General features: G+C 45.3%; 1 protein-coding gene across 1 annotated transcript; it reads left to right on the top strand.

Moving 5' to 3' along the window:
* The first annotated feature begins 494 nt into the window (after nucleotides 1-494).
* On the top strand, nucleotides 495-12,136 carry LOC119807789 (aldo-keto reductase family 1 member B7). The gene is made up of 10 exons (XM_038319941.1): nucleotides 495-649; nucleotides 3,273-3,440; nucleotides 4,430-4,546; nucleotides 6,127-6,204; nucleotides 7,279-7,401; nucleotides 7,674-7,780; nucleotides 8,468-8,549; nucleotides 8,952-9,035; nucleotides 9,287-9,369; nucleotides 11,021-12,136. The coding sequence occupies exons 1-10, from the start codon at nucleotides 584-586 to the stop codon at nucleotides 11,061-11,063; spliced, it is 951 nt and encodes a 316-aa protein (XP_038175869.1). The 5' UTR covers nucleotides 495-583; the 3' UTR covers nucleotides 11,064-12,136.
* The last annotated feature ends 410 nt before the right edge of the window (nucleotides 12,137-12,546 follow it).

Here is a 12,546-nt window from a genome sequence, read left to right on the forward strand (position 1 = left end):
CAATCTGTCAGAATTGCATGAATACAAATCATTACTAGCATTTGCAGAACCACAGCTTGGCACAAAGGCTCACAATGACCTCATGTTTAAAAAAGAACTCTCTGAGGTCATCTGTTAGTGTACACTAGAAGAGAGGTCGTCCCCTTGTTTGTAACTCTGCAGTGAACCACAGTTGTTTCAAAGTAGCTGCTGTAAGATGTCTCAGTTTGCCTTGACATTTTCCTGTGTCTCAGACTGCTTGAACACCCACTCAGTTCACTAGAGTTATAGCCTCTCCCATGACAATGTCTCTTTCCCAAATAATCTTACCGATTCATCTCGGAGGACTTTCACCCATTTTATTTAGCATCATAAGCCTCTGTGCAGCAGGGAGACTTTGCACTGTGCAGAGTTTAATGTAGTTCACCAAATCAGTTTTACAACAGATTGGAATGAACATCCTGTTGAGAGCCCCACCCCTTGGCTATGGCTGCCTTCCAATGCAGTAAAAGCCCGCCCCCTTATCCAGGAAATAAAAACTCGTCCAGCCTCCTTACAGAAGAAGCAGGCATTCATCTGCTCTCAGAAAGTCTCTGCAGCAACCATGGCCACCTTTGTGGAGCTCAGTACCAAAGCCAAGATGCCCATCGTGGGCCTGGGCACCTGGAAGGTGAGTGTGCAATCTTGGGCCACCTGCTTCTCTTGAGGGGGGGACCTTGGCATTTTCCCTTCATTGTACAGCACCTGTGTTGGGTTTGGAAGCCCAGAGCTGTCACCTAGTGACAGTCATTTCATTTGGGGCATCTTTGGGCTGCAGAGAACTAAGATGAGCCTTTCCCAGAAATGATAAACTGTACTTTGAAAGGAAAATTGTTTTTAGTGCAGTCATTGTCTTAGCAAGCATTTCCTTGAGACTCAGAGGCTCTCTGTTGGTTTGTTACTGGCTGAGTGACTGAGAGAGGAGAGAGTTCTGAAGGACCATGAAGTTCCTGAAGCAGGCTCCCCCTGCCTGCTCATGAAGCTAAACTGTTTGTAGGCATCCAAGTGGCCTGGGGGCCTGGGGGAGAAGCAAAGTCTCAGACCCCAGCCCAGGTTACTGAACTGGCACCTGCCCTTCACCAAGACTCCACGTGATTTTCTGACAGTAAAGTAAACTCTGAGTGTCCTGAGGATTGCAGAGCCTGGACTGGAAATCAGCTCAGGGTCTGCCCTGCCTGTGTTGATCTCTTCTCCCACGTTGTTCCACGATCCATCCCAGTGTGCTCCAGAATCACATTTCTCAGCCTCTCCTGGGACAAGTCTGAAATTGTTCCATCTTGTATCTCTGCCTTCTTTGCCTTTCCCCTCAGCGACAACATGACAATAGCCAGCTTGTTTACAGGAGCTGTCCTTAGTTTAGAGTTGGATTTCTTGAGACAGGATCTCACTCTAAAACCTAAACTGGCCTTGAGCCAAGTGGGAGCAGCCCTCCTGCCTCAGGTTCTTGAATGCTGGGATTACAGTGTAGACCTTCATCTCTGGATCATGAGCTGCTTTGGGACCCTTCTCTCCTGTCTCAGAGCCTCCTCTCCAGGCTCCCTCCTCTGTCCCTTCGTTCCTCTTTGCACAGAGGGTAGGATCCCTCTTTGTGTTGGTGCTGCACTGAAATCTTTCTAGAACAGCGAGACTTGAACCAAATTAGAAATTTCACATTCCACCAAGGTAACAAATAATCACAAATCTCCAGGGATAAATTTAGGAGAGATGAACACTGAGAATTCCAAAAAGCAGTTGTAAATATTGTAAAGGAGTTGTTTTTGAGGTTAAAGAATGGTGCTGTGGAGCAATCCTGTACACTGTGAAGATGTGTTGCTCTCATGGTTAATAAAAAGCTGATTGGCTGATGGCTAGACAGGATCTTGGGGGCAGAGAGAATGCTGGGAGGAAGAATAGAAATGAGTTAATTTAAGTTGTGAGAGCTGGCTGGAGACTAGCCTAAGCTATCGGCCAAGAATTTATAATTAATTATAAGTGTCTGTGTGGTCCTTTGGGAGCAGCTGGTGGACAGAAACTTCGGCCTACACAATGGTGCTGCTGTAGAGACTCTGTGCTTATCAGTGGACATGCAGGAGGGTGGGGCTTTGGGCCTGGACCCCAGTGCCTCTGAGCTTCTGGCAATTCCTTGTCCCCATAATAGTGCAGCTGTCCATCTCTGTTTTATGTGCAATGCTTTATCAAGGTTTGATACTTAAAAAATAATTTTTAGAATTTTATTGTCTGAGAGAGTCTCATGTAGTCTTATAATTCCTTATATGGCTGAGACTGGCTTTGAATTCCTTATTCTCCTACCCTCTTTCCTCTCAAATGCTAAGATTACAGATGCGGGCCTCCATATCTGGCAGGATTTTGTTTTCTCTTCTCTGAGATGGTAATGTGCCCTGGGCTGGCCTCAAAGTCATGACCTCCTGCCTTGAGCCTCTCAGAGTGGGATTGGAGGCAGCAGCTCTATGCTCTGCAGGGAATTGAGTGCTGAGTGTTATTTCCCTACAGCTATGTCTGGCTAGCTAGGTTAGATCAGAAGGTGGTATTTCAAATGTGCTTTTCTCTTATTTTCTTTTGCTTATAGGTGGGGGAACAATTGGTTGTTACTGTTTCTTATTTATTCCTGTTCTGACTAAATATAAGTTGCATCCACCCAACTTTACTAAGTGCCAGTTGGCGTGCTAAAACCTTCACAATATTGTGGCAAGTAAGCAACACAAAGGCCTCATGAGGCAGGGCCCATTACTGTTGTTATACTTCGTTGTCAAGGGTTAGAGAAACTGAGGAATCCCTCAGCCTCATATGGCCCCATAGCAGAGCAGGTTAGATTGTCATGACCGTTTGGAGACCTTTCTTCTCAGAGTCTGAAAATTGCTCTGGGATGTCTCAGAATCTAGTTTTCAGACTGGCCTTCAGGAAGTTGCAAGGGAGCCATCTGTCACTCTCTGAACATGGAGGCATGCAGATCAACCTGGATCAGAGGACAACTGGTTACTGACTAGAACAGGACATGGTTTGATGATCCCTACATTGACATGATGTAAGATGCCATGATTAACCCCACCACTTTGCCAACAGAAAAACTGAATGAAATAAAAAAATATTAATTCACTTTTTTTTTCTTTGAAAACTTCTGCAATGTATGTTTTCCTCCCTCTTGTCTACTTGGAATTAAGGTTTCAGCAAGACCGTGATTTTGAGACTATGGTCTATGTGGAACCTTTAAGAGGGGGCCTTGGGAGTGTCTAACTGTCTTCTCTGTTGTCTTTCAGTCACCACCAGGCAAAGTCAAGGACGCTGTGAAGGCCGCCATTGATGCTGGGTATCGCCACATTGACTGCGCCTATGCCTATCAGAATGAGAATGAAGTGGGGGAAGCCATCCAGGAGAAGATCAAGGAGAAGGCCGTGAAGCGGGAGGACCTCTTCATTGTCAGCAAGGTAGAGTGGCCCACTTGGGGGACGTGACTTCAGGCAGGTGGAAGTATCTGGATATGACCGGCTTCGAGAGCTAATCATTTATCTCTATGTGCCTGCCTGTTCCCCTGCCTTCATTATATCTCTAGACAGATTTCTACACACAAAAAGCACCAAAGGTTGGGGTGGCCACACCTATATGTACTCCTTGTACATGGGCCTGATTGGCCTGGGGATAAGGAAGTGCTAATAGAGCCAGCTGTTCCTAATTGCACCCTAATGCTTGAGCTTTAAGTAGCACCACTGACTCCTGCCCCCTAAGAAACCAGAGCCAAGGAAGGAATAACATAGGAATATAAAATTTTAGTCAGCGACCAACTCTGTTAAATGACCACAGAAACAAATCGAATACCAAGAGCATAGAACACTTCAGAAATGACCTTGACCCGATGAGAGCTGGTGTAACTACTTGTTAAGCGTCAAACCCTGGACAATCAGCTGAGGTGTTTGATATTAATATACAAAAGTGGACCCGGCGACTACAGTCCCCCAGCAACTCACAGGTCTTAGCTGTTACGGGGTATGGCTGGCATACCCTGCCCTCTACCCTGAACTCTCCAGCCCAGGGGCTGGGCTGCCCCTTCCCCAAAGGCTCTTCCCTACATAATCCAGACATTTTGGCTACCTGCCCCTTTGTACTTTCGCACCTCATTTTCCCCCATTGCTCACCCCCTCCCATAACCCTCCTTAGTCCAGTCATGTCCATTCTGGACTCTCCCAGATGTTTCTGCTTCTGGCCACGCTCTCCCTATTATCTACAGTAAACTTCCTCATCCACCATACCTGGATGGATGTCCTGTCCTTTCCTCTCCGTTTTCTTTGTTGCCATTCATTCCTGGGCTGCATTTCTTAACTGTTTTTACTATAAATGAATGGCTTAGCCAGGGTTTATAAATCTTACGGTATGGGTCTTTCTCTGACCAGTCCTAACACCCCCATGTCACACTCGGCAGCTGTGGCCCACCTTCTTCGAGAAAAGCCTGGTGAAGGAAGCCTTTCAGAAAACCCTCACGGATCTGAAGCTGGACTATCTGGACCTGTATCTGATTCACTGGCCACAGGGATTCCAGGTTTGCGCTGCTCTTTGCCCCATTAGTAGCTGCTGAGCAAATGTCAGAAACCACCAGCTGTGCCTGAGCTGGGGTTGGGGGATGGGCTGTATCAGGAGTTCTGTGCACAGGAGAAAGTCAGTGGCCTAAAAAGCATGTAGTGGTCCTTTCTGTCCTGCCAGCCCACCCCCAAACAACCACAGAGACTTATTGTTAATTATAAATACTCGGCTTGTTACTAACTAGTTATTTCTACTTAAATTAATCCACATTTATTAATTTACATGCTGTCACATAGCTCATGGCTTGTATCCTCATCTTCTACACGTTCTGCTTCCTCTGTGTCTGGTTGGCAACTCTGCCCTTCCTCATCCCCTTGCTCTCTCTCTAAGTCCTGCCTAACCTCTCCCTGCCTGGCTATTGGCCATCCAGCTCTTTACTAAACCAATGAGAGCAATGTATCTTTACAGTGTACAAAAAGACTGGTCCACAATAAAAGCAGTCCAGGGCAATGTGCGGGAGCACCATGTGCTTATGTTATGTTCTCACAGTTGGTTTGAGAGAAACTGATTCTTGCCAGCTAAGACAAACTGCAAACTGGCCTGTCACCTTCCTATTCATTCCTATTCATTCAGTCCCCTGAGCAGAGAGGGTGCGAATCTCTTGGGACAGTCTTGTATGACACACATCAATGATCAACCTTTTACCCTTTAAAGCACCCCTGCACCAGGAAGTAGCATCAGGGAGCAAAACCCAAATATAGGAAAGCTGGCAGATAATATAATCTGAGAAACTATAGCTCCGTGCCTGGGACCCCATTCCTGCTTGTTCCTCAGAGTTAAAAGGGGTTGAGGAAGGTGTGGAGAGATGGCTCTGCTTTTAAGAACAATGTGTGCTCTTCTAGAAGATACAGGTTTAATTTTTAACACCCACACGGAGGCTCATAACAGTCTGTAACTCCAGTTCCAAAGATTCAGAATCCTATTCCTGCCTCCACAGGCAGTTGGCAAGCATGTGGTTACACAGACAAACATGCAGGCAAAATAATCATTCACATAAAAACAAACAAAGAAACAACAACAACAAAAACCCCGCAAAATCTAAAACCAGCAAAAAACGTTTTAAAAAGTGAATGTAGGGGAAAATTGAAGGGATGCTAGTTTTCATTCTACTGTACATGTGACCAGTTTGGGTGATGACTGCATACTATCCCAAATTTCAGATTTAGGCTGCAAGGATAGACACTGGCTAGAATCCTCCCCTGCTAGCGATGCTATTTTCATGCAACCTGTGTCTAATAACCTTGAAGCCAAAATGCCCCCCCCCCCCACATATCTATGGATTTAAGTATGTTGAGTTAATCGCCATGGTGACAATAATGGCTTTGACAATGTACTAAGGACAGATGGTCAGAGACAGTCCCTCAGGTTCACACACAGGGTTTCCATCCCACAGAGACTGCCACATATGGTTCTGAACTTTTCTGTGACAAATGGCTGTGCAGGCATTTCTCTTTGGGAAGCCATCACCCTCAAACCTTGCTTCGCAGAACCAGGCATCCAGATGTAGGTCCTAATGAGGTTTTTGTCTTGCGTTTACAGGCTGGAAATGAACTTATACCAAGAGACGATAAAGGCAACATTCTTGTCAGTAAAGCCACATTCTTGGATGCTTGGGAGGTAGGTTACATCTTCTCTGTATGTGCTGAGAGATAAAAACTTCTGTCAGGACCCCTTGACAGTCCACCCTGATATGAAAATGCCCAAGTGCCCTGTGTTTAACCCTAGCAACCCCGTTTCTCTGTTTTCTATTCACGTATTTGATTGGGGGGAAGGGTGCTTGTGGAGGTCAGAAACCTTGTGTGGGAGAAAGTTCTCTGCTTGAACTATGTGAGTTTCTGGGAATAAAATTTAGTCTCTCCAAGTCACACAGATTGATTTTGATATTCCTCTGAAGCCCAGGTAGACTTTGAATCCTGAGGCTCCCGGCTCAACTCCCCAACTTAACTGTGATTGTCAGCCTACACCCACACCTGTCTGCTGTTGTTGTTCCTCTCTTTGCTGTCCACACAGCTTGATGTGTGTGCGAGGAAGGCCTTGAGAATATATGGGGCGTGGTAGGAGTGCCTACCTAGGTACTGTAAAAGGGCTGGAATCTATCCTACTGATTACCTGCTTAGCCCCACATGGAATCAACCCAAGGATTTAGGGTTTGTTTAGTATTACCTACTGTGATCTTGTTCTAAACTTTCCCAACGATAATGATCCAACCCTAGAGCAGCAGCTACAAACCAAATATGAAGGTATAATCTAGTCATTGTAAGTTCCTATCCAGTAGTAGCTAGGATCAAAGCATATACAATGTGTTTGCTGTTGAGATTCTTTCAGTCTAAGTGCTAAAGTTTCTGTGGATGAGCCATCAGCTCCAGTGCTAGGGGATCTCAGCTTATTTGACAGTTCAAACAACATAGGAATTGGAGAGAGAACGAAGGAATTGTCTGTTCCCAGGAGAGACATTAAAGAGATATTGATTTGGGCCTGGAAAATAAAGGGAAGAAAGGTGGATAAACTATGAACAGAAGCTAGAACTTCACATTTCCTTCTTGGTTACAGCTGAGCGGGGACAGGTAGAAGGGCTGGAATCAGCCATCCATGTACCACAGTCGGAGCCATTCCTCCTATCCAAGGACAAGGCCAACCTAGCATCCCTGTGTCCTCCTGTAGCCATGTAACTGGGGTTCCTCACTGTGACAGGCCATGGAGGAACTGGTGGACCAGGGGCTGGTGAAAGCCCTGGGCATCTCCAACTTCAACCACTTGCAGATTGAGAGGCTCCTGAACAAGCCTGGTCTGAAACATAAGCCAGTGACCAATCAGGTACATTCTCTTTGGTGAAAGACCCTGCTTTGGGACTGCTTCAACACTGGGAGGCAATTTCCATACTAGCTACTGAGTCTCATCTCTGAGGTCTGTGTTCAGGATGCTCAGAATGCTGGGAGGCAGATCTCTGGGTCCGGTTTGGAGCACATCTATCAATGATTTGCATTTGGTCTTTGTTTGTCTTTGCTCATGTGGACAAGTCTTTCTGAGCCACTCGGAATGTGGCTAGTATCCTAGTCCCCTAGTGATGGAGATGTTTTCTCTTGCAGATTGAGTGCCACCCATATCTCACCCAGGAGAAACTGATCCAGTACTGTCACTCCAAGGGCATTGGCATCACAGCTTACAGTCCCCTGGGCTCGCCAGACAGACCTCAGTAAGACTTTAGAGTGGTGTCTCTTAACTTTTAACACTCTTAAAACAGTGTTTGGTAATGGGTTAGTAATTTCTAAGACACTAGTAATCATATTTCTATCTTTGGCAATGTGTTGAGCCACCCAAGGGGGAATGCAGCTGTAAAAAATGTTTGGAAAAACCCAACAGTGGTCCTGGTTGATGCTCAGAGAAGAAGCCCTTTCTGTCTTGCATGGCTAGGTCATACTTTTCAACCTCTAAAGCTCTGGTCCATTGCTAGGTTCCTGGAGAGACACAAAGCTCTCTCTCCCTCTCTCTCCTTCTCTCTCTCCCTCTCTCTCCTTCTCTCTCTCTCTCTCTCTCTCTCTCTCTCTCTCTCTCTCTCTCTCTCTCTCTCTCTCTCTCTCTCTCTCTCTCTCTCTCTTTGGTTTTTCGAGACAGGGTTTCCCTGTAGTTTTCTAGAGCCTGTCCTGGAACTAGCTCTTGTAGACCAGGCTGGCCTTGAACTCAGAGATCCGCCTGCCTCTGCCTTCTGAGTGCTTGCGATTAAAGATGTGTGCCACCACCACCCGGCCCTCCTTCTCTCTTTTTGCCTGTCTCTCAGATGGAGAAGGCTGTCATGCTAGGCCTTGGCACTGTCCTGGCAGTAATGTTCACAGGTGTGTAGTAGCCATAGTGATTTTCATGCCAGCCATTTCTCTTCTCCTAGTGCCAAGCCAGAAGACCCTGTAGTTCTGGAGATTCCCGCGATTAAGGAAATTGCTGCAAAGCACAAGAAAACTGTAGCCCAGGTAAAATGGAGTAATTCCCCCTTTATCTAACTACCCATTCTTGTAGTCATGTGTTTTATTGGTATTGTCTTCTTTTAACGCATCGGAGGGGGAAGAAATGAGAAATCTAAATCTGTTAGGATCTCCAGGTAAAACCACTGGCATCAGGGAAGGGCTGCCTTTGTCAAGCCCCTAGGCTCAGCGTCAAGAACGTTGCCAACTGGACACAGTCTCACCTTTTAGCCACAAGCTAGCAGCCTCCTTCCTATCTAGGGAAATCAGTGCATCAGGGGCTGTCAGATGAGGCCTGGCAAGTGTCTCTAATAATAGCTAAATCACAGAGAAATACAATTACCGTATATCTCACTAGGAGGGGTTCTTCATAGGTAAGTGGATACCTGATGCCCCCCTCTTTGTACATAGGTTCTGATTCGGTTCCACGTCCAAAGGAATGTCGTAGTGATCCCCAAGTCTGTGACACCCTCCCGCATACAGGAGAACATTCAGGTAAGGTGTGGCCTGATCACTTGCTATTCCCACTCAGTGCAGTGGGGCTGGAAAAGATCCTGTCCTTGAACTTTAAAATCAGCCCTCGATTGCCAGTGTGACTTCCCTTCTTCCAACTAACTACCTGACCATCACTTAGGCTAGTTAGCCGGTCTCAACAGAGTTGTGGCGATTACATGCATGTGGGCCACCTACAATCTTAGATCCCATCCACACTTTCCTTGCTAAGGATTTTTTTTGGAACTTTCTAGGTCTTCGACTTCCAGCTGAGTGACCAGGAGATGGCCACCATTCTCAGCTTCAACAGAAACTGGAGGGCCTGCGGCCTGTTTATGTAAGTGGCATCAAGTTAAGTAGGAGGGTGATCAGGCCGTTATCTAAGGTTGTAAACGGTTAGTAGAAAAGATGCAGGACTGTAGCATGGCTTCCAATACTATTTTCTGGCAGCTGTGAAAAATGACCGGTTGAGTCCTGAGGAATCACTAAGAGTAGAGCGTTGTTATTTGCTGTTCATCTTCTGCATCTTTCACACAGAGCTAGGATTTTGCAGGGACGAATTGTCATGACTATGGGGAAGGCTGACTTCTTACTCCCTCATTCACTTGCCAACTTACTGCAAGGTGCGATGCCAGGAATAATCTACGTGTTCAGGAAATCACACCTACCAACTTCCTGTTCCCAGTCTTACATTCTACAGAGGGAATAGTAACTCCAAATATACACATCAGAGGGTGACAAATGCCATAGCAAAAAATAAATTAGGGCAAAGGCACAGGAATTAGTGAGCCCGATGTCACTGATGCTTAAATACATGATTATCTAGAGGAGGTTGAGCTGATAAAATACGTGTTAAAGAGGGTGAAAGAAGAGGAACATGGATGCTTGGGGAAACTATGTATTTGTTAATGACAGCAAATTCAAATGCCCAGATGTAAGAGGTTTAGAGCTAGCTCTCAAGTAAAGAGGCCAGTGATGCTGGAGCAGAGCAAGTGGGGGCTACGGTAGGAAGAAGTCAAGTCAGAGACAACTTTAGGCTAAGAACACACAGTGGTATAGAGCAAGGGGACTTTATTCTTTTTATCAGGAGGAACTGAGAAGCCAGGAGAAGATTCTGAACAGAGGCTAGCATGATATGATTTACCTTAAAATATCATGTTGACATCTCCATTGAGAATGGCAGGGTGCTACTATAATTATCCAGGGAGAAGCACAGCCACTGGACTTGGGTCCCGGTTGTGGGGATGGGGAAGAGCAGATTCAGGATGGATGCAGAGAGGCTATTTGAATTTGCCAAACCATTAACAAATATGGTTCTGTTTGCTTAGTTTTGTTTTGCTTGAATAATCGAGAACAAATTGTCATTTAGAGATGTATTTACGATGTTTGTTTCACATCAAGTGGGAATGCCAGATGGAGATGATGGTTTTGTGAGCGGAGTCACAGATCAATGGACTCAAAAGTGAACCTGGCTGGCTTATGCTCGAAACCCTACCACTTAATAGAGATGAGGCCTTGGGTTGTCTGGGTAATGTCACCAAGTCGCTCTATCTACAGAGTAGGATGACAGTATTAGTTGCAGGAAACATTCACTGAGTACTAGTTTAGTGTAAAGCAGATGCGTTAAGCTCGTTGCTTATATTAGTATCTTATTTTATACTCACAAACTATCTGTCAATTTTAGTTGTACTTCCCCTTCACAACAATGTGAGAATTTGAGACAATAGTTCTGAGGCCCTCGGCTGTGTGCCAGCTTGCTTATGATCCCTCTTTATGACAATCAACTGGTGACCAGACTCTTTCCTTAATAGCCCTTTCGTACTTTTGGGTGACATCATGGTGTGCGCGCCCCATCTCATCTCCTCATGGACTTATGGGTGTGGGGGCTCAGAGAGCACAAACGGGTTGAATAGACCACTGAATGATGCCTCTTAGGTCACACTTGTTGCTTCTGAGTAACAATTTCTTCTTTATGCTTGATGCTGCAGGGCAAGTCATCTGGAGGACTTCCCTTTCCATGCCGAATACTGAAACTGAGACACCTGATGAGCTTGCCCAGTTGCCCCTCTTCACAGGTGTGCCATCCCCTCTTCAGGACTCCTATTTTTGCCAAGCCTAAGATACCACACTGAGCCAGATATGAGAAGACAATTCTGCATTTAAACCTCATGGTCAGCTAGAAGCAGTCTGTCACAGAGGATGCTTACTCAGTGAAGGACAATGGTTTTCACTAATTAGACCTGGCCAAATGTTTGTCTTTCCTGAGGAACACTGGTAATTCTGAGGATATAAAGATCAAACAATACAAAAAAACCAAATAACAATCGTCACACACATTTCAACAGTCAGGAGTGCTTTCTGAATGCTGTGGGTCCAACTTTTACCATTCAGATTTTACAGAAGAGGAAATGAAGCCAAGAACTTGCTGAGGACCCCAGGTAGAAAGAGGCTGAAGGATGTTTCAAAGGAAGGGTGCTCTTTGGGAGAGCACAGGACAGTTCGTTGTCTTCCTCCTCCAAGCCTTCTCTTCCTGGACATACCTGCCTCTTTCCCCAAAGACTTTGTTGACTCTTTCCTCTTCCTGCTCTTCCCTCTTATATGCCATCATGACAAAGGGTCAATGCTGCTGGTAGAAGAGTCCTTAAAATTCACACAATTCCACTAGAGAGAGACGGACAGAGAGAGAGAGAGAGAGAGAGAGAGAGAGAGAGAGAGAGAGAGAGAGAGAGAGAGAGAGAGAGAGAAAGAGAGAGAGAGAGAGACAGAATGGCAACTACAGGATCTAGGACAAATGAAGAGGAAAACATCTGGCACACCTGTGAGGAGTTATCTAGATTAGGTTAATTAGGATGGGAGACCCACTCTAACTTTGAATGGCATCAATTGATGGGGTGGGGCTCTAGCTAGCTGGGTACAAACATTCCTTTCTATCTGCTCCTTGAGTTTGGATGCAATGTGATCAGCTACCTCACATTCTTCCTCATGTTGTCCCTGCACGGAGGACTGTATACCTTCAAACTGTGAGCCAAAGTAAGCCCTTCTTCCCTGAAGTTGTTTCGGCCAGATATTTTGTTATGGCAATAAAAAAGTTATAAAACATAAAATCTGGATCATTTATTCATTAAGCATTTTTCTACTTTGTTTGCACTTTTAGCCAAGTAAATTTTATTAGACACAGGTATTCATCAGAATAAAAAGGTAGGACAAGTTTCTTAAAGTATAAACCGAGTATATATTGGCAAATTCACAGAGCTAGAAGTATATAAGAAAAGGCTTTATTAAACATTCTGAGATTGATTTAAAATAACAACAGCTTTTTTCCAATAAATCCCACAAGGAGTGGAGTGTCTTTCTAATCCTCAACTTTGTGCTATACCGGCAACTTCTTTTATGAAGAGAAGGTGTCTGAAGGGACACTGCACAAACCTGCTGAACAGAACCATGGGAATGCTATTATGTCATGACTGTGAATAAGCCCAAGTCAGCGTCCAGCAGACGAAAGAAACACTTAGGA

This window comes from Arvicola amphibius, chromosome 2 (assembly GCF_903992535.2).
Source record: "Arvicola amphibius chromosome 2, mArvAmp1.2, whole genome shotgun sequence".
In the NCBI taxonomy this organism is placed as follows: domain Eukaryota; kingdom Metazoa; phylum Chordata; class Mammalia; order Rodentia; family Cricetidae; genus Arvicola; species Arvicola amphibius.